We start from the raw sequence: 15,855 nt of genomic DNA on the forward strand, positions 1-15,855 counted from the left end.
ACACACACCTTATACGTAAAAACTGAGGTTTTATGTAAGAATTACTTTAATTAGGCTTATGAGATGATGTGAAATGAGATACGAAGTTTTTGTAACAAAGCATTTGGATGTTTCTTTTTGGTCCCATGATATTTCACAATATGGGTTTTAAACAGGAGTTGCCATATTAAATATACCTTATGCTGAACATAAGGTCACAGAGCACCTCAGTGTCTGATACAATTATTATTATTATTATTATTATTGTAATTATTCTTGTTATTATTATTATTATTATTATAAATAGTAGTAGTAGCAGTAGTTGTTGTATTGTTAACACACAAACACAGACATTATACATAAAAACTGAGGTTTTATCTAAGAATTACTTTAATTGGTCTAATAAGGCGATGTGAAATGAGATAAGATGTTTTTATAACAATGCATTTGGATGATGTTGTTTTTTTTGGTCCCATGATATTCATGATATTTAACCCAGACCTGGTTCCTCAATATGGGTTTTACATTTTACAACATAATGGAGTTGCCATATTAAATATACCTTATGCTGAAAAGACACAAGGTCACAGAGCACCTCAGTGTCTGATACAGTTATTATCATTATTGTTATTAGAAATAGTAGTAGTAGCAGTAGTTGTTGTTGATGTTGTTGTATTGTTAATACACAAACACACATAAAATCTTATACATAAAACCTGAGGTTTTATCTGAGAATTACTTTAATTAGGATTATGAGACGATATGAAATGAGATAAGAAATGTTTATAACAATGCGTAATTGTCTATTACAATTATTATTATTGTTTTTGTTGTTATTAGAAATAGTAGTAGTAGCAGTAGTTGTTGTTGATAATGTTGTTGTATTGTTAACACACAAACACACACCTTCTACATAAAAACTGAGGTTTTATGTGAGAATTACTTTAATTGGGCTAATAAGGCGATGTAAAATGAGATAAGGTGTTTTTGTAACAATACATTTGGTTGTTTTTTTATTTATTTATTTATATTTAACCCACACTTAAGTTTCTCAATATGGGTTTCACATTTCACAACATTTACAACCATTGCAATATTAAATATACCTTATGCTAAAAAGACATAAGGTCACAGAATACCTGTGTCTGATACAATAATAATAATAATTATTATTATTATTGTTATTATTGTAATTATTATTGTTATTATTATTATTATTATTAGAAATAATAGTAGTAGCAGTAGTTGTTGTATTGTTAACACACAAACACACACCTTATACATTAAAACTGAGGTTTTACCTGTGTGAGAACGGTTTCAATTGAGCTAATGAAGCGAGGTAAAATGACATAAGAAGCTTACAAAAAGTGTTTGGGAAGCAAATATTCTATTTTTATGCTCTTAAGCTCAATTATATCCCAACACAAAACTACAAATGTAATGTTTATTAATAAAACGTGTTTATGCTATGTTGATAAACGTGTGCTAGCGGTCCACAGAGCTTGAGGATTTTTAAAGGGTGCTCGAGGATAAGTAAGTTGCCATGGCAGCGGGCGCGCGGCTTGGGTATGAGTGGGGGCGGGACTTCTCTCTCTCTCCACAAAAACGCGGTGTTACTGAAGGTCTCTCGCTCCTCTATATAAAGCCGGTCCGTTAACCACTGGACAGAAGGTCGAGACAGGAACTATATACGAGCTGGACTGCTTAAAAAACCACACGTAACGGAGTAATACTCGGGTAAGTAGCTTCTGTTTCAGTAATATAAAGACTTTATATTTAATAAAGAAGTCGGGTGAAGTTTGGTCGGGTTAGTTTTGTTATAAACGCGGTGTGATACAATGTAACTAGCGCTGTAGTTGTAGCCACGGCTAACGGTAACGGAACGCCGTGTTTGTTTTCCTGTGATGAAACAAACCAAACAATTCTGTTTTATTAGTCCATGTATAATTTATACAGCTGTTTTTAACACGTTTCTGGTTTGTATATGTTTTACAGCAGTCTTTATGATAAATGTGTCACTTTCTTAAGACTTGTTGCTTCTGGGCTCCGACAGGGAGAAAAAGCGGATTGAGTTTAAAGGCCGGGAGTTTAATCTGGCTAACAGCACTAACATCACTGTCACTGCTTCTCCTTTTACTCAACAGACTGTTCCTTTTATAAAGTAAAAGAAAATAAAACCTGTTAGTATAACAGAGAATCTGTTGTTCTAAAACTTATTAGCTGCTACAAAAACAATTATGCATGTTTATAAATATTCTTGTAACGTTTCCCCTTTTCCTTATAGTGAGATGTTATTCAAGAACCATCAAAACATAATAAAAAACATATTAAAAAATAATAATTTGACTATGACGCTGTCTACAGTCAAGCAAGCTTTGTTTTAATATGTATTTAGAGGCTGTGTTTGCACAAAAGGAAACCTGTTTCTTTTTTGTCTATAAGACAGGTGGTTCTGTTTCATTCAGCAGTCTCTAAGCCCATAATGATGTAATACTTGCTTGACTGTAGACACTGAGAACCTATGTTCCAGCACAAACACTCACACACACACACACACACACACACACACACACACACACACACACACACACACACATTGGTTGGTAGTGTAAATCCAACTTTTTTCTTTGTTTAATACATTTAACAAATCACAGGTTGTAATTTTTAGTTTTTATGTCATTTACAGTCCCAACTTTTTCATATAAAAGTAAACCTAATAACTGGCTGTCACACTTGGCAGTAACAGCTGCAATCAGACATTTGCGATAGATAGATAGATAGATAGATAGATAGATAGATAGATAGATAGATAGATAGTTGATTTATCTTGAGAGAAACTATTAAACCTTATTGAGTAAGTCTTTTAGATTGCTGTGGAATAATTTTGGCCCACTCTTGTTTGCAGAATTATTTTAATTCGTCTAAATTGGAGGGTTTTGTTGAATGGGCTTCATGTTTAAGGTCTTGCCACAGCAACTCAATGAAATTCAAGTCAGGCCACTCCAAAACCGTAAATGTATGTATTTTGAGTCAATTAGACATGGACTTGATTGTGTGCCTCAGATCACTGTCCTGCTGCATAATTCATCTACGCTTGAGCTTTAGGTTAAGAAATGATGAGAGAACATTCTTCTTTTGGAATTTCTGATAGAGAGCAGAATTCATAGTTCCATCAATTATGACATTCAAGAGTCCTGCAGATGCAGCCTCAATCCATCACACTACCACCACCACGTTCAACTGTTAAAATGATGTTCTTTTTGGTGGAATGTGGTGTTTATTCTCCATGTAACGGAACCCATGTGTTCAAAAAGGTTTCACATTCGACTCATCAGTCCACATAATATTACCCCAAAAGTTTTGGGTGGCTTTTTTTTTGCAAAAGTTAGATTTTGAGACGGTTTGGGCATCTTACAACTTTCCCATGGATTCTGTTTATGCCTATGGTCTTTCTTGTTGTGGAATTGTGTACATCGACTTTGACGTGTACAGTTTGTTTGTGTAGACGGCCATCCAGCTGAGCTTAGATTCTTACTCGATTCTAACTCAAATATTCCCACCCCTTGCTTTATTGCTGTTGTGATAAACTTAAAAACGGTATGCATTTATTATTAGTAGTATTATTAATATTTAATTATTATTGAATTTTCACTCCATCCTGGTCAGGGATGTGGTGGGTCCAGTTCAGTTGTCTTGGAAATACTGGATGCAAGGGTGCCAATCTATCGTAGGGCTTCAATATATTATATATAATATATTATATATAATATATTAGCTTATTTGCTATAGTGTTATGTATTGGCTATATCACATTTCCTTATACAATATATAGTAAAAGGATACAAAAGCTGTTGCCATATTCAGTAAATGGTATTATAGACCTCTAATGTGATCATTTCAGGTATAAAAACAGCCACTCTTCTGTGAAGGCTAGTCACAAGACTTTGAAGTATGTCTGTAAGAACTTACCAAAAGAGTAATTGTATAACTGGACACTGATAGTGCCTAAGAAAGCTTCACAAGATGTTCCAGTTCATTCCAAAGCAGTTTAACAGGACTGAGGTCAGGGCTCTGTGCAGTTCATGGGAGCGTCTTAAAACCAAACTTTTACTTTTTTTTCTTTATAGACTTTGCTTTGTGCACTGGTATGCTGGAACAGGAAATGGCCTTCCCTAAACTGTTGTTGGAAAGTTGGAAGCATATAATGTTGTTGCTATAATTTATTTTTTATGCCTTTTAGCAATTGTTGTGGCTGAAACACCTAAATTCAATAATTACAAGGAGTGGCCCTATGCTTTGGTCCATATAGTGTATAAGTAATGCGCTAGTATAAAGAGAAGTAACATAAAATCCTTTTGTTGATTTGAAATGCTTTGATATATTTAGAGATGCATGAGTACCGATACTAGTATCGGGTATTTGCCCGATACCGCGCTCATTAACTCGTACTCGTACTCGCAAACGAGGCTCCGATACTAAACATCTGATACCGTGTACCTAGTGCACGTTGCTGCGTTAACGCAGGGATTTTCAACCTGTGGGGCGCGAGTACTTGTCTGGGGGGCGTGACATTACGAGATTTTTTTACTTCTAAAACTAAAGCAATTCATTTTTCACCCACGGGAGACATATTGAATTATTCTCACTGACCACGCTCACACGCACGTTTAATGTTATTTAGTTCCGTTTGACAAAAAAAAAAACTTAAAATAGAGCTAACAGTGAAGATAACCGGTTACAAAAGCAGCGACCGCTGTTATAGGACGTGTTTGTGTTCAATACTCTGTTTACAGTGTCGATACAAGTGATTCAGGAGTCGACTCATTTTCAGCGCAGCGTAAGTTTCTTTTCTCAGTCATCTCTCCGTGTTTACTGTTATAATGAATGTTGCGGTTGTAAATAAACCTACAGAACATTTTGTGTGACTCGCTTACATTATAAAGCTCAGGCTTAATTATACTGGTTATTACCACAGAGCGGGAGCTGACTCAGAGTCGTTTACGATTTACCGAGGTGAACCACGAATGTATGTGCTGATAGAATCGGCTCAGATGGGATCGGACTGTATTATCCGTTTAAAGTAAATATTTCAATCAGCAGAATCACATCGCATGTATGATGTGCACAACGTTAATTACGTGCGTTTATTAATGAACGTTAACGTTAGCTTGTCAGAAGCTTTCTCAATGATGGCTGTGCGGTTTTTTTTGGGGTTTTTTTACAATTAGTGATGGCAACCCAAGCAACTGTTCCACTGCACTATTTTACACTAAAAACTACACTATTCCATAATGCTCCAGATTGCATCATTCTAAATAGGTATCGGTATCGGTATCCGTATCGGCGAGTACAAAAATACATGTACTTGTACTCGTACTCGGTTGGGAAAAAATGGTATCGATGCATCCCTAGATATATTATAAAGAGATGAACATGAGCGCCTGAATAATTAATTTTTTTAAATACAATAATAAGGAAGCTCCACTTTGTTATAATTAATTAATATCATATAATGAAAAGCCAGTAATTGTGGGTGCAGTCAGATTAAAGGCAGATGGAAGTGCCTTAATAAAAACATTAGTCTAATACAAAGGCCACTTCAACTCTAAATTAAATGCTTCCTTAAGGGGGTTTAGCAGAGCTGATTTGACCAGTTGCAGTCTTTCTCCTGGGAGCTGATATCTTGCAGGCATTATCAGCAGCCAGGATAAGTGAAATTCCTCACCAGGGGTGTTAAACTGTGGATTCTGTGCCAAAGGACTACAGGAATGCAGTGCATGGATTAGCTAGTATTTTGCTCTGTCTGCATAGAAGTACACATATATCACACTTTGGTAGAAAGAAAAATACATATTTAAAATATTCTGTGTTACAAGTTTAAGTATTGCAAGTTTCATTCACAAGTTAAAGTTGCATGCTTAAGATTTGGCCTACTAGCACTGTATGGCAGAGGAGAGAGTAAGTACTGCACAGCAACATGGGTTCTGAGTATCTGACCTTGATACTTACCTTTGTTCACTGTCCCAGAGGTATTTCACATATTCTTATTATGTTTGCATGCATTTTCTCGAGCAACACACACACACCCTCAGGGCTGCAACAGATGCCAAAATGCCTAACGCAGGCCACACTGCTTTGTTGCACAAATGGCCAGCAGACCAAGTTGAAATGCAGGTTGGGAACCAGTGATTTAGATCCTGTTGGAGCAGACTTTCTACATTGTTCTTTAAGGCAGAAAATGGACCTCCAGTCCTACTTAGGGCTGGGCGATATTGGAAAAAAAAAATAGTAAAAAAATAGTAACAGCACCACCTATAATTATTCTTTCAAGGGACTCAAACTTTACAACAATAACGATATAACAATAATTAAAACAAAATAGAAATCTTAATTAGCTCTATCCTTTTAAAGAATAGCTCACATACATTAAGAAAAGTGCAAAACCACAAAATGTTCTTTACAGGTTTCTCGAAAGAAACACAAGCCTATCTACTGTTTCAGGCTTGAGAGATGCCCTCTGGCAGGTAACAATGTGGACTCTCACGGACTCTCACATGTCCCCGGTCAGCCAATCCTGATCGGTTCTTACACTCACGGTCTCCAAAATTTTGATTCAGTTCAGCTGTGTTCAATTCCATGAATCTTATCTAAACACTTCTGTTTGTCTGTCTCGTTGCAAAGTATTGCTGACTGTGTGCATACCGAGCGGTCCTTATTTTTAAATCTAGCCATTACCGTGTATGATCCTTGCTGTCTTCTGTTTACTGTTTTTGCCTGCGCCCTTTGGTTTTCTCTGCCTGTCTGTTTATCCTCCGATTTTGTACACTGTTTTGCGATTGCCCTTTCTTTTATATATATTTCACGAGTGTCTGGTCAGTTTCTGCCTCGTGACATGTTAGTATTTTAATTACAATATAAGGTTTGTAAACTTGTACAAGTCTCAGTACTGAAGCACGAGGGGTAGCCCTGCACCTGCAAGAATAAAATGAACCCAAGTGCTAATGTTTAATCAAGGTTGAACAACACTCTGACAAAAAAGCCACTAACAAAAACTTATTGGGACAAACACAAATAAAAAAGGTGGCCAAAATAGTAGAAACTAAGTAACAAATAAAAGACTCGTAAACATCCATAGCCCGCAGTGGATAAAGTGGATAGAACAGGGATATCGCAAAACATTGAATTTGTGTCACAATATGAGGAAAAATAGAGGGAACCTTTATCATCTGCTAGTTCCGGCAATGCACAAGCAGCACTTTAACTACAACAACTGGCTCACCCCTCACATAACGCTGATTTACAGTTGGGGTCAGCTCCAGAAAAAAAGTCACACCGCCTCTGGGCCACCCGCCTCTCCCAGAGCAGTTTTATCTAGAGGCCCAAATGCTGCGACACTGGGTCGAGTGCCCAGAAATATACTAAATACTGGCATCACAAGATGGCAGAAAACTGGACCGGACTAAGCAGCCTGGCACCAGAGAAAAGCAGGTTTGCCAGACATTGGTGAGAATTGGTGAAATAAGAGGAAGAAACTGTGATATACTGTATGTATAAAAAGAACTTTCACCTGGAGCAAATTAATGTCACGAGATGCAGGTGATTGTCCAGATAATCTGACACATCTGTACCTCCTTGTCCCTGCCAGCCAAAATGGCAACACAGAAGGACAGACTCTTAGAGTGACTCACTGCTTAATCAATTCAGCCGATGAGCCACGTCACACTTCTTTATGCATACCTGAATAATTTACCCTTTTTTTATACAATAACCAGAAAGCTCCCTTTTGTTATAATAAATCAGTATTATATGATGATAGGTAGATTGAAGGCAGATGATAGTGCCCTGAAAACATTACTTTTATACCAAGGCCACTTCAGTTCTAAATTATATGCTTTCTCAAGGGGGTTTATAAAAACAGAGTAGATTTGCGCATTTGCTGTGTGTATCCTGGGAGCTGATATCTAGCAGGCATTATCAGCAGCCAGGATAAGTGAAATTCCTCAACAGGGGTGTTAAACTGTGGATCAAAAGGGCTGCAGGAATGCAATGTGTGGTTTAGCTAGTATTACGCTTCATTTATTCATTTATTTGTTTGCAAACCAATGCATTATTGCATAATATCAACAGGTTCCAGGTACAGAAGGGTGGATGTACTGCTGTACAGACCACACATTGAGCACTTGTTATCTAGAACTTTTTTATAGACTTAATTTTTAATGCTAATAATTGGCATGAAGTTCTAATATTTGCCTACACATTTGAACTGGTTCAAGGATGGGAAATTGATTTTGCTGCTTAGTTATGTATCGTATTAGAAGCTGTTAAAAGAAGAAAATAATAGCCAATTTAATTTAAGCAGAGCAAAGGCTGTTTTTTTTTATTTAAGATGCACAGATTGATTGGCATATTACTGGAACTGGCCGTTTTTTAGCATGATCAGCCATAACCGGTGATCTACCAATCAGTCTCTTTTAATTGATTATGCGCCGTTCACATTTACACTTGTGCAAAAACACAACCACACACACACCTTGTCTTTAGCGTGGAATTCATCATACAAGCTCGCTCCTTGTAATACATGCATGACGAAAGTAAGCAATGGAGGAACTGTAAAAACATTCGGAACAATACATTTAATGAGACATTTAAAACAGCATCACCTTGAAATATGCAGAATTTGACAAAGCTAACAAAGGCAAAGATGGTAAAACCAGAGACTAGAGCAAGAGATGGAGCATGGGTATAGATTGCGGAACATGGGCTGCCAGCCACATTCAGCACGCATCAGTGGGGGCTAATTGATAATGAGCTGAGCCTCCTCGCTCCGTTTAAGGAACTCACAAAAGAAATCAGCTCATCAATAGCAACAGCCGCAGACATCATTCCAGCTTTTACTGCACTGGAACGGCTTGTGGCGAGAAGAGTAGACACAGACCACAGAGCGGGCACTGCAAAAACCACATTGTTGGAAGCGGTTCAGAGAAGGTTAAGCAAACATCAAAAAGGAGCTGTTGTACACTTTGGCAACTTTTCTTGATCTCAGGCAAGTTATTAGGACCCTACTTCTGCTGTAGAAATGACAATAATTATTATTATGATAATTATTATGTCGTTACTAAATTCATGAGGATATGTGCTTAAATTGACACTTTGTTTTTCAAATCTCACAGATTTCACAGATTTTTAAAGTAAAAGTGGCACATTTCAAATGGAATGAGAATTAATGTAAGCCACAATACACAGCACAGCCTACCTTAATGGTTGAATGTAAACCTAAAGCATCCAGTGATAGTGTGAGGCTCAAATACGAAAATACGTGCCTGTGTTTCGGTCGGGAGTTGTCCAAACCCAGTTACCCGAGTAGTGAAGGATTGCTAGGACCGCTTCATAGTGCAAATTAACCAGTAAACATGAGGCATTTGAATGCTACGCAAATTAAAAATGTTAAATCACTAACCACAAGCCTTAAAGTTTGAATTTCATAGCAAATTGCATATTACACTGGAAAACTCATGGCTGAATTAGGTAGGGCCTTAATAATAATTGTTTTTAGTATGGATCTTACTATAATATACCAGTAACAGTCATTTGACCTAGCCTTTTGTCTTTGTTTATGCAAAAGATACAAGAATTTCTACTTTTTAGCAGTAGTAAATGATCAAGTGAAACAGATGTTTGTAATTATACTAGAGGGGGAGACTAGACACACACCTGAGCAATCGGTTGTAGAAGCATAAACAGTACCTGGACTGGTCACAGAAGCACCAGCAGCCAAAAACCATAATTTTCAAGCTGGAGCTGCTGCTGGCAAGCCAGTCGTCTGTGCAGATACAGATTTACCTGTCTGAGTTGCCCATCAGCAGAAGCGAGAATGCATTGGCCTACTGGGGGATCGATAAAGATTGTTTCTCTGCACTTGCTTCACTTGTCAGAGCGTTGACAGTGAGTGCTTGTTTGGCTTGGCTGGACATGTGGTAAATAAGAGAAGAAATAGACTACCCAGTGACTTGGTAGAAAGGCTTCTGTTCATGAAGAACAACTTGCCATTGATGTTCAAGTGACCGCTTTAGGTCTATATGTTAACAACAACGTAAAGGTGATGCACTTGTTTACAAACACACACACACACACACACGATATATATACGATATACAGGGGTTGGACAAAATAACTGAAACACCTGTCATTTTAGTGTGGGAGGTTTCATGGCTAAATTGGACCAGTCTGGTGGCCAATCTTCATTAATTGCACATTGCACCAGTAAGAGCAGAGTGTGAAGGTTCAATTAGCAGGGTAAGAGCACAGTTTTGCTCAAAATATTGCAATGCACACAACATTATGGGTGACATACCAGAGTTCAAAAGAGGACAAATTTTTGGTGCACGTCTTGCTGGCGCATCTGTGACCAAGACAGCAAGTCTTTGTGATGTATCAAGAGCCACGGTATCCAGGGTAATGTCAGCATACCACCAAGAAGGACAAACCACATCCAACAGGATTAACTGTGGACGCAAGAGGAAGCTGTCTGAAAGGGATGTTCGGGTGCTAACCCGGATTGTATCCAAAAAACATAAAACCACGGCTGCCCAAATCACGGCAGAATTAAATGTGCACCTCAACTCTCCTGTTTCCACCAGAACTGTCCGTCGGGAGCTCCACAGGGTCAATATACACGGCCGGGCTGCTATAGCCAAACCTTTGGTCACTCGTGCCAATGCCAAACGTCGGTTTCAATGGTGCAAGGAGCGCAAATCTTGGGCTGTGGACAATGTGAAACATGTATTGTCCTCTGATGAGTCCACCTTTACTGTTTTCCCCACATCCGGGAGAGTTACGGTGTGGAGAAGCCCCAAAGAAGCGTACCACCCAGACTGTTGCATGCCCAGAGTGAAGCATGGGGGTGGATCAGTGATGGTTTGGGCTGCCATATCATGGCATTCCCTTGGCCCAATACTTGTGCTAGATGGGCGCGTCACTGCCAAGGACTACCGAACCATTCTGGAGCACCATGTGCATCCAATGGTTCAAACATTGTATCCTGAAGGCGGTGCCGTGTATCAGGATGACAATGCACCAATACACACAGCAAGACTGGTGAAAGATTGGTTTGATGAACATGAAAGTGAAGTTGAACATCTCCCATGGCCTGCACAGTCACCAGATCTAAATATTATTAAGCCACTTTGGGGTGTTTTGGAGAAGCGAGTCAGGAAACGTTTTCCTCCACCAGCATCACGTAGTGACCTGGCCACTATCCTGCAAGAAGAATGGCTTAAAATCCCTCTGACCACTGTGCAGGACTTGTATATGTCATTTCCAAGACGAATTGACGCTGTATTGGCCGCAAAAGGAGGCCCTACACCATACTAATAAATTATTGTGGTCTAAAACCAGGTGTTTCAGTTATTTTGTCCAACCCCTGTATAAATATATATATACGTATATGTATATCGTATATACTGTATATCGTGTGTGTGTGTGTGTGTGTGTTTGTATATATATATATATATATATATATATATATATATATATATATATATATATATTTATATATATATATCGTTCTACAATTACTGACTGTAGTTCATCTGTTTGGGTGGTGGATCATTCTCAGTGGTGGATCACACACACTAACACACCACCACCATGTCATTGTCATTGTAGTGCTGACAATGATCCACCACCCAAATAATACCTACTCTGTAGTGGTCCTGTGGGGGTCCTGACCATTGAAGAACAGCATGAAAGGGGGCTAACAAAGCATGCAGAGAAACAGATATACTACAGTCGGTAATTGTAGAACTACAAAGTGCTTCTGTATGGTAAGTGGAGCTGAAAGTTTAAAAACAAGGAGGGGGTTTTAATGATAATGGCTGATCGGTGTTTACGTATACATATAGGTAATGTGAGTGTTTATAAATATATTTAAGAACACAATAATTCATACTTAATTATTTTTTCCACCTTTCCAAACCTGAAAAAAAAATATTTTAGTAAATAAATTATATAAAGAAATCTTAAACAAATCCATTACCATTATCTATGAAAGGCAGCTTTTCTAATTTTTTTTAATAGTAATTTTATTAGATTGGGTATCACAGTGGCGCAGCAAACAGATTAGGTGACTCGGGACATCGGTTTAATCTTTTAGGTTATTTCCCAGATTTAGAAATTGTATTCCTGCCATGTGTTTATAGTGTTTCTCAGTGGTGTCACACCCTTTGTTCTTTCATTGACATCAGGCTGAATGGTAATGAGTAAATGGTTTTTATTATTACTATTATTATTATTATTATTTGTTCTTAAATATTAATTTATTCAAATATCGGTTCATGTTAATTGCCAATGCCAGGCTACAACAGTGTGGCTTTGTACATGTTTTTAAGGTAGCGATAAAGAAGTTTAATTTTGTGTTTGTGTTTTCCTTTATTTTCAGATGCCCTTTAAGAAACAAATAAGTGAAGAGCGAAAACTGAATGCATAATGATTGAAACGATAGGTAAGTGTACGTGTGTCATTTGTAATACCGATTTAGCCTGCTGATCTGAATTTAAAGGCCTGCAAATATAATCAAAAGAATAAAGACACAAAAGAATAAAGACACACACTTATAAATGGGTCAATAGATTTTGAAAGCAAACGTCCAACATTGCAAAAATGTAGTGAGACAAAAGAAAAATGAGAGAGGATCATTGTAAAAAGGCGGCAAACTTGGTATACTGCTGCGCTTTCCATGGAAAAACATGAACCAGAATGTAGAGAGACAAAAGAAAAACGAGACAGGACAATTGTAGCTGTCATAGGTGCTGCCTATGACATCTACAAAACTACAAAAACTACAAAGCTACAAAACCAGAAAGATGCCATCGTCAACCCACTCAGTTCTTGAAAACTAGAAAAAACCAAGGCCAGATGCCATGCAGGTCTCTAGTTCCCTGGAAAAGAAATAGTTTGCCAGTGTTAGTGTCAGCAGAAATCTGCACTTAACTGGACCAAACCTGGCATCATGATTTCAAAAAAGAAGAAAAAGCAGGTTACCAACAGAGAGGCTAGCAACACAGTAAAAACAGACCTGGATTAAATACACCTGGAGCAAACTGATGATCAATGAGGTTCAGAGACTGTTGGTTCATCTTTGCTTTTATGCCCCTCTGCCAACCTCTACTGGCATGGCGGGTGAGTGTGATACTGTAATCAGCGTTACACAATATGCTCTTAAGAATATTGAAAAATCAATCCAAAATATGGACGCCAACTCAAGTACATGCTGTTGTTACTGCAAAAGGGGGGAAATACACAATGGCAGCATTTTCACTAGTGATCTTAGATCTTTGGCCCCCGCTGCATGTGTAAATATAGCAGACATACAAAATATCACTCCTAATACATTTGTAAATACTTTTAAGAGTTGGCCATTTCTGTTAGGACAGAATGTTTGTATAACTTTCTGATTGACCTTCAGCAATAAAGAAAAGCTTCAAATACAAAATCCTGGCTAATTAAACATGCATTTGATTATAAAGTGTAAATGCTTCAGTTTAAATCATATAAGAAGACCATTCAGAAACAACACATATACTAAAATCATTTTTTCATAACCAAGGTGATGGAGCCTTTTCACGCCAAAAAAAAGTTTAATTGTATCCAACAAAATCTGTTTTTAGCACCAACTGACTCCTGCTTAAGATTCAAGAATTAGGGTTATTAGGAGCTTTAGAATTGCTTCTGAAAGTTGGAGGCAGGGATGCCCATATTTAGCAGTTACAGTGAAATAATTAGGAGCTACACTGCTAATACTACTCATTACTGCAAAATCGTAAATACGAAAATATTCTTAGGTCTTACCCTGACTGTCTATGACTCATTTACAGAAGTACATTTTAAATAAAAAAAAACCGGATTATTTAAGCCAGCAGAGCTTATAAAATGCTCCACAGAAACTAGCTCTAAGTTGATGGTCATTGAAGAACAACATAAATGTGGTGGGAGTGTGGTGGCCGGCTCTACCTTAGGGGGTCCTCTGAATAACATATTAGATAACAGTGACACTAAGAATTACTCTGTAAAAACACAAAGTGTGATTAGAAACCAATTGTTTTTTTTTTCCGTCAACACCTACTTAATGGCTTGTTTACGTACTGATTAGGTTCATACTGATTGCGGATCTTGATTTATTTGTCAGGAATATCCATTTACATTTTCTCCTTATTGCGAAACAAACCAATAGAATTCCATGCATGCATGAAATGAGTTTTTGTCGTACCATAAAGACAAATGTTATTATTATTATTACAATAAAAGAAAGAATATGAATAACTTTACTATTTACTATTGATTTGTTGGAGCAGCTTATTTTCTCTTCATGCATTTGTTTCATAAATCTGTAGAAAAGATCTTAATCCATTCAGTACCAGTCTGTGCCCGTAGCACAGTGGCACATCCAAGAGAGGCACACAGAGTATGCAGCACACCTGTCCACTTATATATGCTTTATCATTATCCTTATATTATTGTCATAAATGCTGAACTACTACATAATTATTAAAATAAATATAATAAATAAAGAATTACAATTCTAGGCCGCTCAGGTGGTGCAGTGGTAAAAACACACGCTAGCACACCAGAGCTGGGATCTCGAATACATCGTATCGAGTCTCAGCTCTGCCTGCCGTCTTGGATGGGCAGCCACATGAACAACGATTGGCCTGTTGTTTATATAGGGGCGGGGCATTAAGCCGGATAGGGACTTTCTCATGACTGATGCAACTACGACCTCTGCTGACTGGCTGGAGTGCGTTGATCAGGGTGTGTCTCTCTGTACACAGAGCTGATCCGCAGCTGATCTTGTCTAGTGTAGGTAACAAAATGCATACTGCTGCTGCCCACATGTCGGAGGGGGCATGGGTTAGCCTCAATCTCTTCAATCAGAGCCGGGGCCATCATTAGTGGAGCGGAAGTGTGACGCAATCGAGCAACTGGACGCACTAAAAGTCTGGAGAAAAAGGGGAGAAAATGCGTAAACATATATATATATATATATATATATATATATATATATATATATATATATATATATATATACAGTGTATCACAAAAGTGAGTACACCCCTCACATTTCTGCAAATATTTCATTATATCTTTTCATGGGTCAACACTATAGACATGAAACTTGGATATAACTTAGAGTAGTCAGTGTACAACTTGTATAGCAGTGTAGATTTACTGTCTTCTGAAAATAACTCAACACACAGCCATTAATGTCTAAATGGCTGGCAACATAAGTGAGTACACCCCACAGTGAACATGTCCAAATTGTGCCCAAAGTGTCAATATTTTGTGTGACCACCATTATTATCCAGCACTGCCTTAACCCTCCTGGGCATGGAATTCACCAGAGCTGCACAGGTTGCTACTGGAATCCTCTTCCACTCCTCCATGATGACATCACGGAGCTGGTGGATGTTAGACACCTTGAACTCCTCCACCTTCCACTTGAGGATGCGCCACAGGTGCTCAATTGGGTTTAGTCCATCACCTTTACCTTCAGCTTCCTCAGCAAGGCAGTTGTCATCTTGGAGGTTGTGTTTGGGGTCGTTATCCTGTTGGAAAACTGCCATGAGGCCCAGTTTTCAAAGGGAGGGGATCATGCTCTGTTTCAGAATGTCACAGTACATGTTGGAATTCATGTTTCCCTCAATGAACTGCAGCTCCCCAGTGCCAGCAACACTCATGCAGCCCAAGACCATGATGCTACCACCACCATGCTTGACTGTAGGCAAGATACAGTTGTCTTGGTACTTCTCACCAGGGCGCCGCCACACATGCTGGACACCATCTGAGCCTAACAAGTTTATCTTGGTCTCGTCAGACCACAGG

At 38.1% G+C, this 15,855-nt stretch overlaps 1 protein-coding gene across 11 annotated transcripts in view; it reads left to right on the plus strand.

The window, feature by feature from the left end:
• The first annotated feature begins 1,629 nt into the window (after positions 1 to 1,629).
• LOC134326969 (multiple PDZ domain protein) overlaps positions 1,630 to 15,855 on the plus strand; it is an 80,907-nt gene continuing 66,681 nt past the window's right edge. For 10 of the 11 annotated variants that reach the window (XM_063009050.1, XM_063009055.1, XM_063009056.1 and 7 more), the window contains exons 1-2: positions 1,630 to 1,716; positions 12,416 to 12,478. In XM_063009050.1, the coding sequence (XP_062865120.1) occupies positions 12,463 to 12,478 (16 nt within the window). In that variant the 5' untranslated portion in view covers positions 1,630 to 1,716; positions 12,416 to 12,462. Of the gene's footprint in view, positions 1,717 to 4,769; positions 4,817 to 12,415; positions 12,479 to 15,855 lie in introns of those variants that run through there. The other variant, XM_063009051.1, reaches the window with a different exon arrangement.

This window comes from Trichomycterus rosablanca, chromosome 14, assembly GCF_030014385.1.
Source record: "Trichomycterus rosablanca isolate fTriRos1 chromosome 14, fTriRos1.hap1, whole genome shotgun sequence".
Taxonomy (NCBI): Eukaryota; Metazoa; Chordata; class Actinopteri; order Siluriformes; family Trichomycteridae; genus Trichomycterus; species Trichomycterus rosablanca.